Source organism: Brachycentrus maculatus, unplaced genomic scaffold (assembly GCF_059751285.1).
Source record: "Brachycentrus maculatus isolate JH-2025_06_01 unplaced genomic scaffold, ASM5975128v1 h1tg000089l, whole genome shotgun sequence".
NCBI classification, from domain to species: domain Eukaryota; kingdom Metazoa; phylum Arthropoda; class Insecta; order Trichoptera; family Brachycentridae; genus Brachycentrus; species Brachycentrus maculatus.
This window is the reverse complement of record NW_028280843.1, coordinates 1,215,001-1,238,106: the sequence shown is the minus strand read 5'-3', so window position 1 is coordinate 1,238,106 and position 23,106 is coordinate 1,215,001. Positions and strand designations below refer to the sequence as shown.

At 32.8% G+C, this 23,106-nt stretch overlaps 1 protein-coding gene across 3 annotated transcripts in view; it reads right to left on the bottom strand.

The window, feature by feature from the left end:
- Positions 1-23,106, bottom strand: part of LOC148310695 (cell adhesion molecule Dscam1-like) — a 160,512-nt gene that overhangs the window by 10,415 nt on the left and 126,991 nt on the right. For all 3 annotated transcript variants that reach the window (XM_088257898.1, XM_088257899.1, XM_088257901.1), the window contains exons 9-26: positions 18,216-18,468; positions 16,052-16,205; positions 13,231-13,382; positions 12,487-12,577; positions 11,705-11,886; positions 11,170-11,315; positions 9,490-9,625; positions 7,130-7,249; positions 6,439-6,615; positions 5,786-5,930; positions 5,516-5,664; positions 4,634-4,853; positions 3,879-4,024; positions 3,083-3,382; positions 2,260-2,406; positions 1,596-1,754; positions 706-835; positions 446-621 (exon numbers count right to left, since the gene is read on the bottom strand). In XM_088257898.1, coding sequence (XP_088114024.1) covers positions 446-621; positions 706-835; positions 1,596-1,754; positions 2,260-2,406; positions 3,083-3,382; positions 3,879-4,024; positions 4,634-4,853; positions 5,516-5,664; positions 5,786-5,930; positions 6,439-6,615; positions 7,130-7,249; positions 9,490-9,625; positions 11,170-11,315; positions 11,705-11,886; positions 12,487-12,577; positions 13,231-13,382; positions 16,052-16,205; positions 18,216-18,468 — 2,983 coding nt within the window. The remainder of the gene's footprint in view (positions 1-445; positions 622-705; positions 836-1,595; positions 1,755-2,259; positions 2,407-3,082; positions 3,383-3,878; positions 4,025-4,633; positions 4,854-5,515; positions 5,665-5,785; positions 5,931-6,438; positions 6,616-7,129; positions 7,250-9,489; positions 9,626-11,169; positions 11,316-11,704; positions 11,887-12,486; positions 12,578-13,230; positions 13,383-16,051; positions 16,206-18,215; positions 18,469-23,106) is intronic.

Here is a 23,106-nt window from a genome sequence, read left to right as displayed (position 1 = left end):
CTATTAGAATTACAAAGTAAAAACTTTACTATATAGTACTGCATAGTAAAGTACTTGTAGTAATACAAAGTAAGAACTTAAATTATTTATGAGACTTGCAACACCAATGCTAAATGTCGGATATTCTGCTAATAATTTCTGTCAAAAAATTAATATTGTGTATGTATTTATTTTATTCTGGATAATATTTTATGGGATTTTTTTATGTGGATTTAAAAAAAAACAGAAAAATAATGTAGCATGACTGATACCTAACTTAAAATCACCTTTTAAAACTAAGCATTTTGTTGCCACGTTATAAAATATAACACTTACACCATTAGAAAAAGTTTGAAAATAAATATTTTTGACCTCAATATATGTTACAATGAATCTAATTTGAAATACAATAAGTTCAAAAAGAAATGAGGCAAGGAAAAATAGATCAAAAACAAAATAATATTACCTCGGGTATTAGCACCTTGAGCAATAATGGGAGTGGGTTCTCCTTCACCCGAACCAGTTGTTGCAGACACCCAAAACTCGTACAACTGGTGTTCCGCAAGATTTCGAACTTCAAACATCAAGTCAGTATTCTTTGCATTGTCTACAGTCACCGTATAGCTAGAATGCTTGCCGATGCTGAAAACAATAAACAGAAGTTTCAAAATCTCGGAATGAGAGTGATATATTTTGTTATGTAAAGAAAACGGTTTATAAACGTACCGTCCCGCTTCACGGTGATATACTGTGTAGTGAGATATGATGCCGTTAGGGTTACTTGGAGGCAACCAGCTCACCAGAACTGACTCAGCACTTAGAGCGAGGGCTTTAATCCTTTGTGGTGGAGATGGCACTAGAAGTGAGAAATGTGATAAAATATGTAAATAAATGCAATTAACAAAAACAGAAGTGCTTGACTACAGGTGTAAAGCAGGTTTAAAACGGAGTAAAAATTAACCATCAAAAAATTGTAATCCTAACAAAATGTTTTTGGCAGTAGGTACTTAATACATATACAATTGAAGTTTTATCATATTATGTAGACAAATATTTATGTTAATTTCACTTCATACTGCCTTTTATTATTCATATATAAATCAAATGATAAAACAAGTTGCGCAAGATAATTAAGTACCTATTGGAATTCTACAATAGTATTTCATATTGTATGCACAAATAAATACAGTCACAAAACATAAGTGAAATTCATAGAAAATATTTTTATTGTGTTGAAAAATAGAAATCATCACACAGGCTATTTAATTTTAAAAGAAATGTAAATAGTACCTACCTGGGCATGGTACCTACTTAATTTGCATGGATTTAATAAAAGTTTATATTTATGAAACGCTGGCAGCACTTTGCATATAGTGGGAATCTTTACCAAGAGGGAAGAAAATTATATTGGTTACAGGGTGTACATCGTTAAAGCAATGCGTGTTCACAAATTGAAAATTAAATCTCACAGGGACTCTAACCCGAACGTTTTAGACAAGAATAATTTATTAAGATTTTATAATTGATATTATTATGTCTCAATAAAAATATTGATAAAACATATCAAACAAAACTCATCTATCCATTTTATCTTGATATGTAAAATGAATACTTACAATCTTCTGCAGTAGTGCAAAAAACCGAAGGGCTACGTTTTCCATCACCAGCATTCGTGTAAGCCAGTACTTGTATGGAGTAGTTGGTGAATTTATGGAGTCCATGAAGATACGTTTCTGTAGTAGATATTCTTTTTACTTCGCCAATGTTATGTTCAACTAGAAAACACAAAACATCAAATTATGAATAGATAAAAAAATGTTATGAAATGTTAAATAAATGAGGAGATTTTTAATGACCAATTTACTTTACGACCATTTTTGGTGAGTAATAACTGAATTTATGCCAATAAACTGATTTACATCAAATTATAGATATCACATGAATTTTGTTTAAAATAATATGTCATTGGTAAAACTAATTTCAAGAGTGGTTTTAGTGTTAAAATACACCCACAGATGGCAGTACAAGTACCTTTTTGAAAATAAATATCACTGGCTCAAGTGTGGTTTTAGTGTTTGAATACAACCACAGATGGCAGTACAAGTGCCATTTTGGAAATAAATGTCACCGGGCTTTGGTTATGAGTGCGGTCGTTCATGTATGCCCATACTCCTTTGAGTAAAGTTTTGTTTGGACGACGCTGTTAAAGCGCTTTCGATTGATCAGGGAAAAATATAGGCATTTAAGTAATAATGATGGCTTTGTTAGATTTTTAATTACCATGGTCACTCAGTTGCGGTGTATATAGAACTTTATATCCTTGTATGAGTCCACCATGCTGACCAGATGGAGGGGGTCGCCACGACACCTTTACACTAACAGCAGATAGCGCCATACATGACACATCCAATGGTGGAGCTTCGGGCACTGAAACAATATAAATAATAAATAATAAACTCACTTAAGCACAGTTATAATTTTGTAGTCAAGTTTTAATTCGACAATTCTCCTAGAATAACAATTTTAATATCCAGGTTTGAAACTTTTTAGGGCTTTTTTGAGCTTTAACCGCTTAATACTTTTGAACAAGCAATGTTGGCGAATGGCTCGTGTATCATAGCACGCCAACCCGAGCACTGCTCGCGCGTTTCAAATTGTTTGTGTTACATAAGATAAACAACCCAACTGAGCTTGCCAGTTGCAACTTGACACTTTATATTAAAATTTATTAGAAAATCTTCGAGTAATGATCAAATTTCTCTTTTTACTTAATTTTTTTATTATTACAGTTAACTTATTTATATAAGGTTAGGTTTTAAAAAAATATTGCTTCTGTTTTGTTTTCCTGAACTGGACATTTTTTAAACGACGTTAAGTAGTATGTAAGTGGTAAAGCTCATTAGGTTTGTATTTTTCTTTCTGGATTTATAGTGTTACAGAAACAGACATGGCATATTATGAAACAGATTTTTAAGTGATGTGATAAAGGAGTGATATCTTACTATGAAAGTTTGGACCTTACTCTATTTTTCTGATCAATAAACAAGGAATACAACACCCTCAAGTTTATGTGTCTTACAAACAAAACAAAATACAGACTCACCTCCTTCTTGAGTAGTAGCAGTAGTGGGCGCTGTGGGGGGGCCGGCGGCCACGGCATTAAAGGCCCTCACGGCCACCCCATACCTGGTGAACTTCTTGAGGCCGTTGAGCGTCAGCTCCGTGCTGGCCCACCCGTTGACAGTGGTGGTCTTGCTGGAGTTGGTGCCCGCCTCGTACCAGCTCACTGAGTAGCCGAGCAGCTCGCCGTTCCACGTCTCCCGGGGAGGAGCCTGCCAGCTCACGTGGAGCTCCCCGGGCCCGCCGGTCTGCAGTTGCAGATTGAGGGGCGGCTCGGACGGGGCTGTTGATTCAATACACGTATAAATTTAATAAAATGAATGTTAATAATCATAAAAAATTATTTTTGAGTCTTTTTCATAACTATGTGGTTATCAATATAACTTAGAAAATCACTTAAAAGCTCTAATTGGAAATAGGAAAAAAATTGATTTGGCAAATTATAATAGCACATTACAGTTTTTATGTATGAATTAGATGCGACGCTACGATGTCAGGTTTTTCACATTTTTCTGTGAATTTGGGTTTCATTAGAAAAATACTTTAAATCGTAGTAACATACACTATTTCACCACTTCTTTTGCAATACTTTCAATGTCAGTGTAAACAAAAATAATTTAGTTTTATATCATTTACACTTGTCATAACCACTACACTACAGAGGTGGACTACTAATATCATATAATACAAAGCATGGGACAAATGTTTATTTGAGAATGTATTTTTTGGTGTTAAGTTAGCATTAAAAGTTAAAAAAAAAAAAATTATTAATAAATTACCTTCTTCTTGAGTTTTTACAATAACTGGTTCTGTGAATTGGCTGCGCTCAATCTGATTGACCGCTTGTATTCTAATGGCATACTTGGTATGGGGACGAAGGATTGATAAAACTGCTTCATACTGATTTATTGGTGGAATGCTGGATCTGAAAATACATTATGCATCTTTTGAGTTTTGAAATAATTATTCATTGTAATATGAACCATGTTTATAGAAGCATATTTCAACTTCTTAAGTGTTATTAGTGATTTTTGCATTAATAGATATAATATTATTATCAAAACTAAATGAAGAATTTGAGATAATTTTTGTTTCTTTCTTCATTGTCCAATAGTGTACGGACACCGCATCATATTGACAAGGTATTAAGTTAATTGCTATTTGTTTTACCTTTTTTCAGATTAATGGATCTAGAAGTGGAATAAATCTATTTAAGCATAAGTAGGTGAACGAGCTAAGGGTGGTCATGACTGCTACATATGTACATGGGAAAGGAAATGGAAGAGGAATTTATATTTAAAATAGTAATAGGGGATTATCAGCAATGGCTGGGGCATTCATGATTGTATGCCTATACTCGCACAAGCACTACAAATGTGAATGAGTTACAATAAAAAAATATTATAACAATTTTTACTAAACACGAATATCAGATGATTTTTTATCGGATAATGTGCAAATGTGAATGATATATGGTACATATTGATATCTTGAAAACGGAAATATAATTAGTATGTAATTAAGAAATACTCACTGTCCACTGCTTGTCTTGATTAATGAGTGGACGGATATATTATGCGCAATGGCATCATCCCAACTAGGTGTGGAAGCAGGGCTATAACCACCGAGCGTAGAGTACTGGACCGTGTAGCCAAGGAGTGGAGAATTCCCATCAAAACCTTGTGCCCAGCCGAGTCTGGCCGAGCGACTGCCTGCTTCCAGTACTATCAGAGAATGGGGAGGATCTGGTCTCTCTGAAATATACAATATACATATAAATTACTCTTCGTTTTCTACTAAGGAAAGGTTTTTTATGCATATTAAGAATCTAAAGTGCCGAGAGACAAAGGGCCATACTATGTAGACCATTTGGAAATTAAAAGTGGTGCAGAGATGATTGCATATACTAGGCTAGGCTAAGGTTGCCAATTGTCCCAATATATCGGGATATGTCGCTGTTATCGATAGTGATAACCCTATGACACAGAAAATGTCCCGAATTCGGTTGAAATATTTAGAATGAGTAGAGAACTATTTGCATTTCACAAATAAATAAAAGATAAAACAAAGTGAAGAGAATTTAAGTGGGTTCTCAGTCCTAAATTTGTTTGAAATTGAAAATAATGTGAAGCAAAATCTCCCTCCTCTCATATGACAACCTAAAAAAAATTAAAGCTGTTGACTACTTATTAGTACATTGGAAATTTTATTTAAAATATTTCAACAGGGTCTTGGTAAAATATGACCACCTTATGCTAGAGTTAGGCGCCATGCAACCCTATCCAAAATTGGTGAATATCAACAAAGAAAATACATATGTAACTGCACCATTCCTTTTTACATTTTTTTTATTTTTACATTGTTATTTTATGATTAAATTATTCAAAGAGCAAAATCTTACAAGCGAAAAGTTTACCTTGGACAGATAGATAAATAATATGATCACTGTGGCCAAATGCATTCACCGCTTGACATTTATATATTCCTGAATCCTGGCGGTCAGTTCTACTAATAAAAAGTTGAGATCGAAGCCCTGTATTAGTTTTGACTTCAGAGGTGCTTATTCTGAAAAAAAAAAGAGATTCTTTCTTCAGTGAATTATTAAGTTTAAAAAAAAAACAAACAAAAGTTCCGGAATGCTGGTAATAATAAGTAGTGAATACAAAACCGAAAGAAGGATAATTACCGATAAGTATTTAGGTCTATTCGATTCATGTTGTGCGTCCATTGAATCTGGATGGGATTATCACCGTGAACATCACAAACAAGGGTTATAGGTTCGTTGCGACGAGCAGTTATATTTTTTGAAGGAACCTCAAATCGAGCAGGATCTATAAAAAAATTATTATTGAAATTATGAGCTATTTTTAGCAGTGTACAATCATTTTAATGCCTTAGATGGAACATGTAAATCAATAGAAAAATTAGTTTGTACTATTAAACCACCAAAACTGTGTGAACATATCGCATGTTTATGTGTTTGTGATGTTGGCCATTTAAAATTTACATATTTGCACATGAATTTTCTTCTCATTTCACTAGCCACAATCAAATGTTTTTGACAGTGTCAAAATGAGACACATGCAGAGACATCTCTTGAGAGAATCACAACATACAAATATAGTAAATTTTCTTGAATGTTTTTCGCAGATACTTTGTGGCACATTTTATGAAAACAGTAAATTTTGCCTAATATTTGCAGCATAGAGGGGGTTTACCATATTAAAATTAACCAAATAGTTGAAAGACTTAATATTTAAAAATTAATTTTCATATTTAAGTATTATAAGGCTTAAAAATAATATTTCTATTTCATCTTATATTAAAATAAAATCTTACCATTAACAGAGACAAATATAATTTTGGACAAAGAATTACCAATCCCATTTTCAGATTTACACATATATTGGCCTTCATCGTAGGAAGACGCTCCCTCTATCAGAAGGGTTCCGTTACTCATAAATTTGAAACGTCCTCCGAGATTCACCAATGGAACAAAATCATTTCCAGACTGGCCTGTAATAATAAATTGACATGTTAAAATTACATAAATCGATACTGGTCTTTTTATCACTAAAATCTTTAATTTTTTTAAATAATTAAATAAACTGTGGTAAATAATCTAGTAAAAAATAAATAATTCAATCTATGTTGGCAGCACTTCGTAATTTTTCATTTCATAACTAGCAAGATAACATTGTTTTAAATCGCTTTATAAATATCTTATAATAAAATAATTATAATATTGACTGGTTTTGAAAGAAATAGGGGTTTATCAAGAATTCAGTTTTAATTGACAACCTTTACACAACAATGTTACAGCTGCTCTGCTCTTCCACACTTCAAGCATACGATTATAAATATCTTTCTCAAATTTATTGATTTGTCTTTGAGCTAAATGAAGTATTAAGTAATTAAGTATTGGAGTTTTGTGCAAATTAATTATGGCTTTTACAACCATCTTTTAAGAAAATCTTTTGCGAACTCCGGACAATAAATATGAATCTAAAACAAGTAAGAAGAAGACTACCTTGCTGTTTCAGCCATGTGATCTGAGGAACTGGGGATCCTCTAGTCCGACAGTGTAAAGAGAGGATGGACCCTGCCAATGCTGAACTGTCCACGGGTTCACTGACCCATTTAGGGGGCACTATTCACGGGGCGGCAAGAATGACAATAAAAAAAATTAACAAATCATTTTGCGACAGTGCAATATATGGATGTCAGCTCACAGATTATATAAAGTTTTTATATAATTACAAGAAATAACACAGTTTTTATATAATTACAGGATTTTGATAGAATAATTGACATGTTATTTATATTAGACGAAGGTTTCTACATAAAGCTGTTATGTACACTTAATAAAAAATGTAAACTACTTAGTCATTAATTTAGTATAGCATGAATCTACAAGACTGACTTTTAAAAACAAGCAAGAAAGATAATTTTATGTTCGTTATTTATTTTCTATATTCAGTAAATAAGGTAATTATATATAAATAAATTATATCAGTTCACAAAACGGTATTAGACGAGAGTATATTCACCCATCAAGCCATATATAAATCCACGGTAAGCTTAGCTTTAAAAAACAGAAAAACAGAATTTAAGACATTTGGTGCATAGTGCTGGATGATGAACAAGTGGTGCTCGGGATGAGTGCTATAGTGCCAAGTTAAGGTGCTCTGCGGGTCCCGACGGAAGAAGCCGGCAGACTGGTGATGCGCTGATACGGTGCGAGGCAGGCTGCGGTGCTGGTGCTGGTGCAACTTGACCTTTTATCCCAATCACAGGCAAAATCTCCCCAACCTTCCAATTTGCAATCTTGTTAAAATCTAGATCTTGAATATGATCAAATTCTGTTATTGGAATTTATATCGGGCAATAGATGATATTACGGAATAAGCATATTATGTTTGGTTAGACAGTCTAAAGATCCACTTCCCTTGCAGCAGCAGCAGCATTATAAGTATGTTTATTTTCATTGAATTGACATTTGTTTAATAAATTAGCAGAATTTAGTGATGAACTTAATTGTGCCATAGAACTGGCTAGACAGATAAACAAGTAAAGTTATACAGACAAACTAATCGAGGAGCGGGAAAGTTGAAATAGCTGATGGTTCATCAAACAAATTACACTAATTCATTATTTTATTTTTTCAGAATTTCATTTGTTTGTTGTTTCATATACATACCTAAACATTAATATATTCATATCATTTTTTTTTTGGGGATATGATCTATGCACAATATTCGATGTACTGGAAGTGACTTAATATGGAAATATAGCAATTTTATCCCTTTGATTATATGTATATCCGGGAACATTTTTAAAATTATAATATATTTCAGATTTTGTACCGTTTTTTGTTTGTTTTGTAAAAGGGACGCATGACTTTATTCTGTGTCTTTTATGGATTCTACCAACGAAGAGTAGATAATCTTCAGAGTCGATTTCGGCAGGATAAAAGGACAACTTATAAAAAGTACTCACTAGAGCCCGCATACGATCACATTCAACAAGCACATACATTATTCATTTATGTATATAATATTATTTATATGCATTATTTTAACCTTTTAAACGCGTTAACTTTGTTCCTAAGAGACGCTCGTGCGCGGCTGTATTTCGCCGTTTTTTAAATTATTACTTTTATCATGTATTTAGTTATGAAACGATTTATTTTCCTGAACAAAAACGTTCAATGGGATTCATTGTGCCTTTTTGGTACTCTATAATACACGTGTGTCACATTATTCTTGAAATATATCGTAATATAAACAAATTAGATCGTAACATAAATAAATCAAAGCACGCATCGTGTGTCACTCTTACCCACTGGCGATGCGTAGCGTTGAGAGTGAGACAGATATAGGGCATGATTATGGCGCGGACTAATTACCGACCGCAAGAAAAATCAGGGATCTGTTGTTTTATTTATCCTTGTGATGTTACAAATTATTAGTCAGATATTTCAACAGATGTCATAAGGCCGAGGATTGACGTATTATTTTATCCAAAGTTCCACACCATGAAAAAATCCCTCCAAGTTGAACTGAGGTTCGAAACTTGGAGCAAAGTGAAAACACAAACGCTTATGTCAGCCGCGTATGGGGCATGTCTTGTAAAAACACAAACGGTTATGCGAGCCGCGTGGATCCGGTTAAGTTAATTCATTCATTGAAAGTCGAAGCGTTTGCCGGTCGCCATTACCACAACAAGGAAAATGAAACTTTTGCTGTTACGCGACTGACTTACTCATTTGACTCTGGTATAAATAACATCACGAAACTTTGTATCAGCGCAAGAGAGAAATATCAGAATATTGGAGGTACTTTGCCAGTCTGCAATGATTGGGGACACTACGCGAAGTATGAGATGTACCTTTAACAATCAGTTCGGCTGTATAGTTAACTTTGGCTGCACTGTTGCTAGCAACACATGTGTACAGTCCACTATGCCGCGACGAAACATCCTTAAAGACTAGATTACTGAAAAATTCCGAACCACGCTCTTCCACCTGAAATATTGTGTTAAATGGACAAAAAAATATATAATAAATCATAGTCAGTAAAAAGAAAAAATGATTGCTAGTGTCAGGCAGCAAGAGATGCAAAGGATGTTTTACGGTTAGCTTTTATCTTTGCAACTCTGTTAGTGTGATGTTTGGAAGTGAATATTTATATTAATTGACAGAGTAATGTATGTATCAGAAAAATAAACAAATGAAATACAATATTCCATACATTTCATTTATATCACTATCCTCAGACCTAAAGGAAAAATATGAGTTAAAATAAAACATATTATATTAGGACCTTTTTTACAAGAAATGAGTAAGCAGGTATTCTTACACAAGTAAAACATCTTAAATAATGCATTTTTAATACACCTGTGTCATAGTAGACTAAAAAGTGACTAATTAACATATCATAGTTTATTGTGCCAAATGCCAAAAATATTAAGTAACAATTTCGCCTGCCTTTTACCATATTTAGTAATGCAAAGGGTTAAGTACAAATATTATATTAAAAATTTAATAGAAAAAATTACTAACCCTGAAGAAATACAATGTGAGTTAGTCGCATTTTATTCTATGACAATGATATACAATTGTATTTAAATAAATAAACATTTCAATTCTACTGACTTAATATTAAAAAAGATAGATGGCAGCACTGAAATTTGTAAAAGGTTCCAGTCAAACGGAATATTTGCACAACTTTAAAAAAATTAACTGTTTGATCATGGTAAATAGTGAATGTTGCAATGTAAGAAGTACATTTAAACCAGAAAATGACAGGTCGCAAGATCAAAGTAATGGTAACACTGCCTTTCACAAACTTGACTAATTAATTAAGTCAAGTTAACCTACATATTCAATAAACTTCTTTAAAAATTCTCACTGAAAAATTAATAAAATGTGTTTTTCACCTAGGAATCGAACCAGATAATTGATCAAACTAGAATTAAGTTAAAATATAAAACTGATGGAGAAAAGAAAAGCAAATTTGATGTTCAGAAATAACCTTACAATAAAATTAATAAGATTTTGTTTGATTAAAATTTACCCGATCCTCGCCGCATTACAAAATTCGAAAACAACATGGAAATACACAATCAGTAAACATTCTTTATTGAAATTCTTCACCAAATAAAGTAAAATATTTTTATTTTATTACAATAACAAGTTATTTAAGAGCGTATATTCTGAGATGCATCAGATGTTAGGAACTCGGAAATAGGTCTCCTTAAAACAAGATTCTTTTTTTTTTAAATATAACATATTCGTGTCCTATTAGATATGGAGATGGTGAGGCTTACAAGAGTACACATTAATATTTAGCCATTATACGCAGATAACAGTAATTTTAAATGGTGAATAATTGAAAGCTGTCCCACCGCATTCCCAGATCTGATATAGAAGCATCTAGGCTTCCTGACAGACCTTCTCTTGTAAAGCAATTTTTACTAACTTGCGTAATTTATTTAAAATGTGAAACAAAATTTATACCGATTTTACTATGAATTTACATTTTAATGGTGAATAAGTAAAAGTGTAACCTGAAGGCTGGCTGGTATTGGAGAACCATCCTTGTACCACGACAAGTAAACCGGCATGTCTCCAGAATTGACGCTGCAACCGACTTGCGCCCTGCGACCCTCCTGAAGATTCGCGGGAAACGAGAATGGTTCGATCTCAGGTGGATCTACAACATAATAATTAAAATGAGTATATGAAACAGAAACATCTTACATTCGAGTAAACTATGAACATAAATTATAAAAAATACCCTCCGCAAACAGCGTTGAATCCAATTTAACTCGACATGAATTAGAAAGAAAAAACAAAATGAGAAAAATTCTGCATTCGAAATTTGACAGATAATAGTGATGGGCAGAAACTGAAATTTGTAATATCGATTTCCATTAAACGTCGATATTAGATTTCATCGATTCATGAAATAACATATTAGTATGGAATAAAAATATGTTTAACAAACTATTTTTAGTTTAACCATTCAATAGACAAGAATACTATTTTAATAAATAATTAAGAAATGTTTGTAAAGTAATCATTAATAATTTATCTACGCACTATTTACGATAAGTTGTATGTCCCTCCGCGCTTGTTGCCCTTCAGGAGCGCTGACTGTGCAGGTGTAGGCTCCAGCGTGAGTTGCGTCGACTCGGGTTATCCTAAGGGAGCCCTCAGCCCCAACTGGACCACTGGCAGAGGGAGTTATAGGAGTTCCGCTCGAACGCTCCCATTTTATCGAGCTTAGAAAAAAGTAATACGTATAAGTTACTTACATCATACAAAATCATGTATAATATGAAGACCATATTTTTATAAAAAAAAACTCGACATTGGTTGAATCCATATACGGTCAATAATGTAGAAAATCATTGGAGAAGAATTTATATTTCAACAAACTTAGCTGCAGAACTATAAAGTGTTGAACTTTTGAGTTTATTCATCTTATTTCAAGAATTTTTGATAAGAGAAATTTAACGTGGTCGAAATCACTTCCGCACAAAAATGATGTGGTGGTGCCACCATTAATTCTATAATGTTTATAGATTTTTTTTTTCGTTGTATGATTCGTTCGCAAAACGAACCAGTTCATCAAACTGGATTATGACCCGCTGATAGAAATGATTCGGGTGGTTAAATGATCTAGATCTTTTATTGCAAGGCTGAGGCGATTATGAATCTTTTGTTTGTCAGGGATAGTAAATGTGATTATGCACAATTGGCCAATATTGAATCTTATATATGTAGTAGGAAAACAACGATATTTTACTAAAATGATAATTTATAGTTCATTATTATTGAAATAAAAAATAACCCACACAATTAGTAAATATTATGCATACCTTATTGGATAACCCGAATACGGACAATACAGAATCGTCTCCCGACCAGAAACAGCTCTTATTGGTCCAATCGATCGAACGTATGGTGGCCCTAAAATAAGAAGAGTAACGGTTCTAATAACTGCTTATATAAATTGACAGGTTTCAAATTGAAAAACATCGTTTGACAGAATAATATATGTTGTAGAAAAATAAGGTTGTGAAAAACATTTAATATTAGACAAGGTGAACAATGTTCTACTATTTTTGTAAACATGAAAAGAATCTTATACATATCGCTCACTCCTTTCAAGAACGTCAGAAATCAAAAAACTTGATTTTTCAGGAGAACGTTTTTAAATTTTAAAAATATAACACAATGTATTAAAAATAAATATCAAGAAACTAATTAAACTTTTTACTGTGCAACAGATCTTTTTAGGTAAAACCTGAATGTTTTTTCTCCATTTTAAAAATATTTAGTATATTTAAAAAAATAATTAAACGATACATTTTCTTCAAAATGCAAAAACAATACTTTGTGCCCTGTAGCGGGTAAATATTAAGCTAAAAATATGCCGCTTTTGCTGAGATATAGTACATTTTCTGGGAATTCCGAAAACATGAAAACTTAAAATTGAAAATTGTGAACACAACTGAAAATTGTCGATTTTTTATTTATGACGTTCTTGAAAGGAGTGGGCGATATTTCTATTTTGTTCCAGCTCCAAGGCTTGGTTGGAAGTAATGGCTAAAAGGGTTTACCGTATATATTGAGTCTGGCCGTGTGTGCGACCTCTCCCAGAGAATTAGCCGCCTTACACGAGTAAAGCCCTCCGTCTTCGGAGCGGACATTGGAAATATTCAAGTGGCTGTGTACTTCACCGCCTTTGCCCACGTATTGTCCGATCTGGTACCTGAAAAGAAAATTGGGTATTGTCAGGTGTCTTTTTATAAATTGAAATTGTTGGTGGAAATTTGAGTTCTTATTTAAGGCCCAATATGCGATAAAAAGCAATTTTATTTTACAAGTAACATTTGGCGTAATTGATTTTTTAGCTTTAAATAGCGTTTTTATACTGAAAAAATAAGTTTTTCCTCGAAATAAATGAAAAGAGTTATAAAAAGGTTAAGAAAAGAGTTATTATAGTGACAAAAATTAAAAATATAATTTTAATATATATCCTAAAATAAATCGCGGTCGGCCCCTAACGTAGCGGTTCGTGTTCTAAATTTAAACTTTTGAGATCTTAGCCTTTAGTATTTAAATTGCACGTTGATTTTGACGGCTATGATTTTAATTAATTTAGGTGGTTTTCAGTGGCATGTACAGAGAATTAATTAAGGTACGCCGAAGAGGTAGGTAGTAAGGTAGGCTATGTACTACGTACTAGGGTAGGCAGTAGAGGTATTGGAGTATTAGGTAGTAAGGTAAGCTGGTACTACTTAGTAATATAGGGTAGGTAGTAGTTGCGTTTTTTTAAGTCACACGGGTAAGTAAGGATAGGCACTGTTTTTATGCCCATATGGAAGGCACGCCCCTGGTGGTTTCCGGGTTAATACTTCACCGTGTATTTTCTCTTTTTAATACTTGCAGAGCTTTAGACATAATTTTGATAAATATGTAATATAGCACACAAAAGTGGATACGCATACTATTTCTGCTGCTAAGATACGGTAAAAATAACAAACATAACTCTACGCCACACTCTATTGTCCCATTACTATATTTAGAAACCTGCATATTTAATCTATGTAAAGTTTGAAGTTACCGGTATCAGTTTTCTTTTCCAATTTATTACATTTTTGTACAGTGTTGACGTAAATTTTGTTATGATGCTTACCTTCCAAGGCCTTTTGTCTTTAGTCGGTTTTAAATTGTTTTCTAAAAAGTTAAAATTTACTGTGTTATGGTTTTTTAATGTCGCTTAGGGGAGCTTGGCCCTTCAAAATGTTGAATCACATGTCTTTTAATAGAGTTTTTTAATTGAAAAAATAATGAAATATTCAACATTCACTAGCTTATAAATATCGTGACAAATGTATGTGTATTAAAAAACATTTTTTTCTCCTAGTATACAACAATAATATGGCACACTATAACTCGATGCTAAGGTTGTATAATAATTTTGAAAATACTGATAATGTCATCATCGACATTTTCAATGATGGCATGGATAAATACAAAAAGTCTATTACCAAATTGGTGAAATCAATTTGAAATTAATTTCACCAATTTGGTAGTCCTGAATTTTGTATCTTATGTAGCAAAGTTTAATTTTGCTTTTAATCTCAACTTCTAATTTTTATTTTCAGTTTCAAATTTCTATTCTTTATATATGTATTTAACCTGCATCTTTATTTGTTACTGTAAGTTTGTTGTGTTCTCATTCAATTGATGAAAAACATTCAAACAATTTATATTTCACTGTATTTCATTTCTTTTAACATGTTTTTAATTGTTTGTGAACCATAAATAAATAAACGCAATAAAAACATTATATTTTGCTATATGTATATGCTTTTCTTTGTTGAAATTAATATTATTAGATATTGATTTTTTGTTATTATTTTTCATACATGTGTTACTCGATACTAACATATTATTATGTAAGTACGTTATGTTATATAAAAGCACCATGGCACAGAAGCTTTTATTATAATTCTTTTTACCAATAGGAAGATATACATTTCAATTTAGGAGTTTCTAAAAATATCACGAAAAACCTTAGCGTAAGAATCAGGGATCACTTTTAAAAGAGACTACCAACTCATCTCACTGATTTGCTTTGCTCCTACGTCAAAAATATAGGCCTCAACCATTTATCAAGAAGAGATGCCCTTTTAGTGGTGATATCTATCCTGGCCTTGAGAGCAGCCATGCGTATAGGTGTAAAAGATCTCACTGATTATTCACAATTTTACATTGTATATTTTCTATCTTCGTGGTGTAGTGGTTTATATGTTTGATAACCTTTAATAAAATTCCGGATTCGATTTACCATAAGAATTAGGATTTTTTTATATCAAAAATGAAGATATAAGAAGGGAATGTATGTAAGGCTGAACTAGGGATAATTGAAAAGACGGGTTCTTTAAGGTGGTATGGATATGTGGAGAAAATGGATAACAAGACAATGACTAAGAACTGTATGTGGCAAATGTGGGTAGAACGAAGACGGCCGAAAAAGACTTGGTATGATCAGATAAATAAGAACTTTAAATCTGCTGATGTAAAAAATCTGAGTAATCGGAGGGCATGAATGACTAGATGTATGGATGTGAAGGAAGCTAGAAGTGTATGTCAGGACAGAAGAGCGTGACGTTTCATCCTCTCTGCCTACCTCTGCCGAGAAACGGCGTGATGGTAGTAGTAGTAGTAGTACTACACAACACGTGAATGCTTTAAAAATATAAACTAAAATATTGTATAAAAAACACCGAAATTTTGATCAACTAAATCATGTACATAACCGATACCAACGTTGTAAATAAAATATGGTGGTATTTTTTAATTTAATTCAAAGACGAAATCAGAACTGTGAATTCCGTTAAAAGATTTCGATAAAGATTTTGGTAAATTTACCTTAGTCCCCTTGACATCGCCGTGAGGGGTTGCCCATCTAGAAGCCACTGGAAGCGAGGGGGCGGAGCCCCGGCCGCAGTACAGCGGAGCGACACGGCAGGGCCCCCGCGTAGAGCTTGTTCTATGAACGTGTATTGAAGCTCAGGAGCCGTATCTGTAGAAAAAATAAAACACGTATCTTACATCTTGCTTTTAAGAGAACAACAAGAATTACTTAAATTTTTGGAGAAATTTCAATGCAAAAAATAGGTTACGTACGTTTTCATAAAAATTACATAGCTGGGAAAGGCTTTGTAAATATTTCTTGAGTTTTACTTCTTCATACTTAATGTTTATTACATAAGCTTTTTAAATATGAAATCACTTTGAGTTATTTATGTAAACTTTGGTGTTGTAATTCGAAGTCTTGTCTACTAAAACACTTGTTATTTACAGCAAAAAAACTATAATTCAAATTATATTTGAAGCACTAACTTTGTGATCTTCTATTTTATAATTAAAACGTAACTTTGTTTTAAAATCAGTATAAATAGTGATTTTTAATAATTTTTTTTAATTTTTAATATTTTATAGTGATTTTTTAAAACAAAGTTAAATTTAAATTACAAAAAAAAATGTCTACTCTTCGGTTATATAAGGGTATTTATTTAAACTCATTATTATATTACTCTTTTTACTATAAACATAGAGGAAAACAATAATGTACAAATAAATTTTGGATATATAAAAATCTATATACAATTATAAAAAATGCATTTTAGAGTGAAATAGGCGAATGTATACTAAATAAAAGCAGTCAAAATTTTCCTGCATACACTAACTAACCAACTAATTATCACGCTGCTTCCCCGCAGGGGTAGGTAGAGAGAATCGAACGCCATACCACTCTGTCTTTGCAAACATTCTACATTCATGCATCTCCTCATACATACCCAACGATTATTACGACTCCTGACCCGGCCGCTTTCAAGTATTTAACATACCTGATTGTGCCTTATATATATTTATCCTATGTAAAAATATGGTAAAATCATTTACTGAAAACACATAGATACCATTGTGTGCCTCTATGTATGGTATGTAGGTGGAATATTTATATTTAACATGTAGGTACCTACGTGTATACAACTTATTAAATTTTCTCGGCTGAGAAATCTTTTATAGATAACAAAGTAGGTAAAAGAAACAGACAAAAGAGAATAATGTTTAATGAACATAAAAAAATATTTGAAGGCTACGTTAAATTGTTTTTTCATTATCATAAATATAATAAAAACTTTTTGGTGTTTCGTAATTTGCGTGATGACAGGCGCAATTAACAATTTAAAGTTTTTTTAGGACATTTTTTGTAGGGATTACTAAAAGGAGTTGTTTTAACATGTAATCGATTAGCTGTCAAAATTTCAATTATGTATTTATCTTCATTTGAACTTTGAGGTGAAACCTAATAGATTTTTGGATGACTTGGAAATGCGGAGCGAATGGATTACGAGATATTTACTAAGAAAGTATAGGTACTCTGTTCTGAAATGTAGATTATTTAACGAGATAAATGAAAATATTTAATAGAGAGAGATAAATACATGGTTTATTGATCTACTGCTGGCATTGCTTCCTATCTAGTTAAAGTACTCTTCTTCAAACCCTTATTCGCACCCGATGGTGCATAGGGCACTGCATCATATAAACGAAGTATTATCTTGATCGTTAACACATGACGGAAAGGTGATCAGCCATTCGCTTCAGATACCATTCAAGGGTAATATTGAATAAATATTTTAGTGAAAAATCACTTTTACGAGTATTTATTTGACCTCCCCTGGGAATCGAACCCGAGACCTCCAGTACGGTATCCGAGCATGCTGACTATTGCACTACGGAGGCGGACAAGTAAGAGTACTAGGCCGTTATAATTATGGAACTGATGATTCGCAACACCATGGTAATATTTATTAAGCAATATAGTTTGCAGAATAAAATAACAGTGTAATTTTTTCCACCTGAAATTTATTTGACCAGCAACCGGGTTTCGGTTACGACGAAACCCGGTTGCTGGTCAAATATGTTTCACGTGGAAAAAATTACATAGTTGTTATTTTGTTCTATAAAATGCAGATCCACAAAGAAATGTCAGTATTAAATTTAAATGTATTTTGCGACCAACCTCCTAGCCTGATCTCGGCGCTGGCCTGCGCGCTCTCCATGTCGTTGCGCACGACGCACTGGTACATGCCCGCGTCCGCCCTGCGCACGGAGCTGAGCACGAGCGACAGCGCGCCGTGAACGCGCGCGCGCCCATCGTGCGAGTCGTGCGCGCCGCTGCCCACCGGCACGCCGTCGTGCAGCCACTGGATGGGCCCGAGAGGGGACCCGCTCACGGAACAGTTGAGAACCGCTGTTCCGCCGGAATTAACAATCTGGAAAGAAAAATTATGATGAATAAAATTATGACGATTTATTAAAAAAAAAAAAAACCTACCCTCATAGAGCTGCTTAGAGCAGAGGCCGGATTTCTAGGTGGGGTGCGGCTTTAAGTGTACGGCATACTAATTAAAATTGAGCTTAGGTACTAGCGAGCATTATTATTGTTAAAATTTGGGTAGGTATGTATGTATAGTAAAGTGGTGATGGTTACATACAGTAGAAATTAACCTAATAAAACTTATTTATTATATTTAACTGAAAAACATCTAACCATCACACCGCTTTTCCGTAGGGGTAGGCAAAGAGAATAGAACGCCACAATAATTTATCTATACACACAATCGTTGGCGATTTCACATTCATGCTTCTCATCAAAAAACTTCTCTAACACACTGCGCAAAACCTTAATTTAATCAATACAACTTTCGCATTAAAATTTTCACCATTTTTATTCATCTTTTCTGAACACCCTTCCTTTGTATTTATTTATGGCTCTTACCGTTTCTATAAGGATTCATCCATACATCTTACTAACAGGATTCAATAGACTGATAGCTTTGTAGTTCACACATTCTAGATTCACCCTACACCTCTCCCTTATAGAGACATTATTTCTAAATTATTGCATTACTGCCCCTTTCCAATCGACAAATTCAAAATTCAAAGAAGTAAAATACGATTATTATAAGGAATCCACAAGCTATTGGAATTGTCAATATATGAATATAAAAAAAGTGTGCTATTTTTTTAATTTGGCTTCTTTTTGTTTGTAAAAACGGATCTGAAAATATCAAACGCTTTCAATTCATATTTATGTATGGGAGTTACTTAAAATCCAAAGTTTAAACATTCAATATGTTCAGAACGTGGTTAAAAGTAATACCCAACTTGACATTTTTTATGATGCCAATTTGTGAACCTTAACAACAACAAAAAAACTTAAAAAAAGAGACCTTTAGGATGAATTCAATTTCCTTTATGTCTATGGAGCTTTTTACGGATTGGTTCAAGATTACATCTCTTTACGCATGACTACACCTTTGTCATATTAAAATTTATGATTTCTGTCAAAGGAAAGGTTATGATACGCATATATCGTAAAAAATACTTTTTACTGATTATTGTTTCAATATTAAATTTATCATTTCTTTGTTCAATCATTTTTTCATTAAATTTTTCGATTTCTGACCCCAAATTAATGAAAAATATCATTATTTTTATATCACGACAGATCGACCTCCAACAACCATTTGACTATCGAATAATTGGTCAAAGATACGTTAAAACGAATTTCGTTATGTTATGATTAAATTATTAGACCCCCTTTAGAAATAAATTCCATTCATATTTTGATAATTTCTTTGTGATAACTTAACTTTGTTATAAATATAAATACAACAAATATCAGGAATATAATTTTTTAAAAGCTTTAAATTTCACAACTCACTGTGTTTATTCTCCATTGCTCTCTCCCATTCTCCCATAAAAGACGATGGACTTGTGTTGTTTAACTTAATCATTTTAAAATAACCTCTTTTAAAAAATATATTTGTTTATATCTTTGTTTCAAATCACCTGTCATATAGAAATACTTTTACAAGCAAGTAGTAATAAAATTGTCACAAATTTAATGCCAAAGCCATTAGTAAATCATTATTTTTATTCGAGTTAATTTACCTTCCCAAATAATACAATGTTCCATATTTTAAGGTACCTATCCACGACATCAATTCACTTTGAAGTTGAATTATTGATTTCCAATTAAGCGGGACAATAACAGTTGGTTGGTATTTTCATCTGAAGGTTATTTAAAAAGCCTGTATAAGGAATAATATAATATCAGGAAATTGAAAAATGTCGTGACAGAAACCTATCTGACGCGACGCCATTGGATCCATTCTCTGAAGCATAAAACTTTCGACAAGCGAATATCACAATGTAGGGTTGATTTAATTTAAATACTAGCTGTACCCAGTAACGCGTTGCTGTGGCTCAGATAGGTAAAATGGAAAAGAAAAAATATAATTAAATTATTCTATACCTATTTTTATTATCCGTTCCGTAGCGTAATGGTCAGCACGTAGTAGACTGGTACCTGAAGCGGAGGGCTGATCGCCTTTCCTTCATATGTTAACGATCAAGATAACACTGCGTTTATATTTTGCAGTGCCCTATGCACCATTGGGGTGGGGATAAGAGTTTGAAGAAGATTTTTTGTAGAACTATTTTGAATTTACGAAACAAAATACAAAAAGGTTATTTATTGTAGAATTTGTAAAACTTTCACCCTCATTTCAGCACAGGATATAAAACGGGTCGGTGAAGTGAGCGACTTGAATAATAAGCCGAGCTCGCGCTATTCGACAAATCCGACGCTTTGCCGAAAATCTGCCTGCACAAAGAGGGTGTCAGGGTAAGATATATTTGCCTGACTATAGTAGTGAATGCGTAATCTATAATCGCAGCCCACAAAAGATATATATCTTCACATATATCCCTTCGAGTCGTGAGAAAAAAAAAACGCAGGTACAAACCAGAGGTCGGAAACACCCCCAATTACCAACCTATATTTACATTGAACTAGATTTAAGCCGTAAATTTAATTAAAATAGCACACATTATTGACAACATTTTGAGTGTGTCCAAATACTTGTTCACAAATCTGGATTATCTCCAATAAGGAGATATTTTTTTTGGCATCTCAACAAAGTTGAAGAAAAATGTGGAAATCTGGGTATTTACGGGGCTTATGACCGCCATAGGCTGATTAAATAGATCACTTTACACACGTGTAACATTCACCAATTCCACCCATGATGGACAAACATACTATTCAAATTCTTGGAACTCCTTGATATATTGATTTAACTCAAAATACAGGTCTTGATTTCAATAGACTTCACGAGAAACTATGGTGGGATGAGGCAAGCTAAAAAGTTTTTCTGCTTAAAAGAAATTAAGCAGAAACTCTTTCATTTGTATGTGAGGTCCGAATCCTGGATAATATTTATATACTTGAGAAACGCTAGAAATTATTTTTATTTCCATATTTTTCAAGTTTATATTTTGACTAGTTAATCAATTCAAGAAATGTGATTTGAGTTTAATAGAGTGGTTGTCAAAGGGTAGCATTGGTGAATTTTACTCATGTGTTAAATGATGACTTAAACCAGCCTATGACGGTCGTAAGCTCTGTAAATGACCAGACTTCCGTATTCTTTTACATCCATTTTGAGATGTCAAAATAAAGAACACATTATAGTCATAATTAACGACCGTAAAAGAGATTAAAGAGTGCATCCAGTTATTTCATGATATTATCGAAATTGCAAACTGAAAATTTCGTAGAGAAAACCGAAAAGGCAGAACGGATCATCACGATGAATATCATTTTAAATGGATGAAGACGGTCTGAATGTTCTAGAATGAATGAAATAGCAAAAAACACTGGAGAAAACTGCTAAACAGTGTATTTATATACACCTAAAGAGATTGCTTGTTACAAGAGAGAAAAAAATCCTTGGTTCAAATTAGAAAGAAATCCACAGCTGCCTTTCTGAAATGAACCGTCAATAATAACATTTTTTTTTAAACTTTATTTTTTCAAATACATGTTGTTGTATTACAAACTTTTATGGTGTTTCATTTTAACAATTTTGGTCTACATATTGAAGGAATCCTTTTGTTAGTGGGTAAATTTATCAAGTCACCCGATGTATTGTCAAGGAAGATTCTTTATTACACATTTTATTATTATAATCTTATTTGTAAAATGATAAAAACACATCATATACACAACACGTAAGAAAAAAAAACAATTATAATTGTTTATACAATATATAAATTTTTAATCTATGTAATATGAATTATGATCCAATTCATCCAAAAATGATGGTTGCATTTTAATCATAAATTTTTAAGCATCAATCTTGTTGCTTCAAATTAACGATTAACTTCATAATTACGTTTATAATATAAAACTAGTACCTAACTCGTTTTTAACCACTTTTATTTTAGGTACGTTTTTAATGGGGTTTCGACAAGCATCTTGTCATCTTTAGAGATGGATGAATACATATCCATCCCTAAAGATGACAAGGTGCTTGTCAAAACCGATTAGAAAAGTACAAATATTAAAAATGGTCAAAAACAAAGAAGGAGTTTGTTTTAAAAAGTTTTTATAATATGTCACAAAGCATCAGTAAAAAACATTAAAGAAATACGTGATTTCAATTTCGGTATAACCGTTTGCTACCCATTTTCGGGATGTAACTGTATCTTCACTGGCATCAGCGCTTAAAGTAATCAGCTTTGGCAGTTACCAAATCTTTCTGTCACTTTCCTTTTCATTATCACTCAGTATAATTGTAGTATTTATATCGACCTGCCACGTTTCGAACACGCGATCCGCGGGGTGCTCGATAATCCCGTGTGACAGCCGTAACCAAACGCATTAATCAGAAGCGAATTCTCGCGGCACGGAAGTTTACTCTTAACCTTACTTTATCGAAGCATAAAAAAATACACATGCTCCATAGGAGGGTATTTGAAAGACCCCAATCATATTCATCAAACTATTGTCTTCTTCTTCTTATTCTTCTGCTTAGTGTAGGCCAGTTTTTACGAGGGAT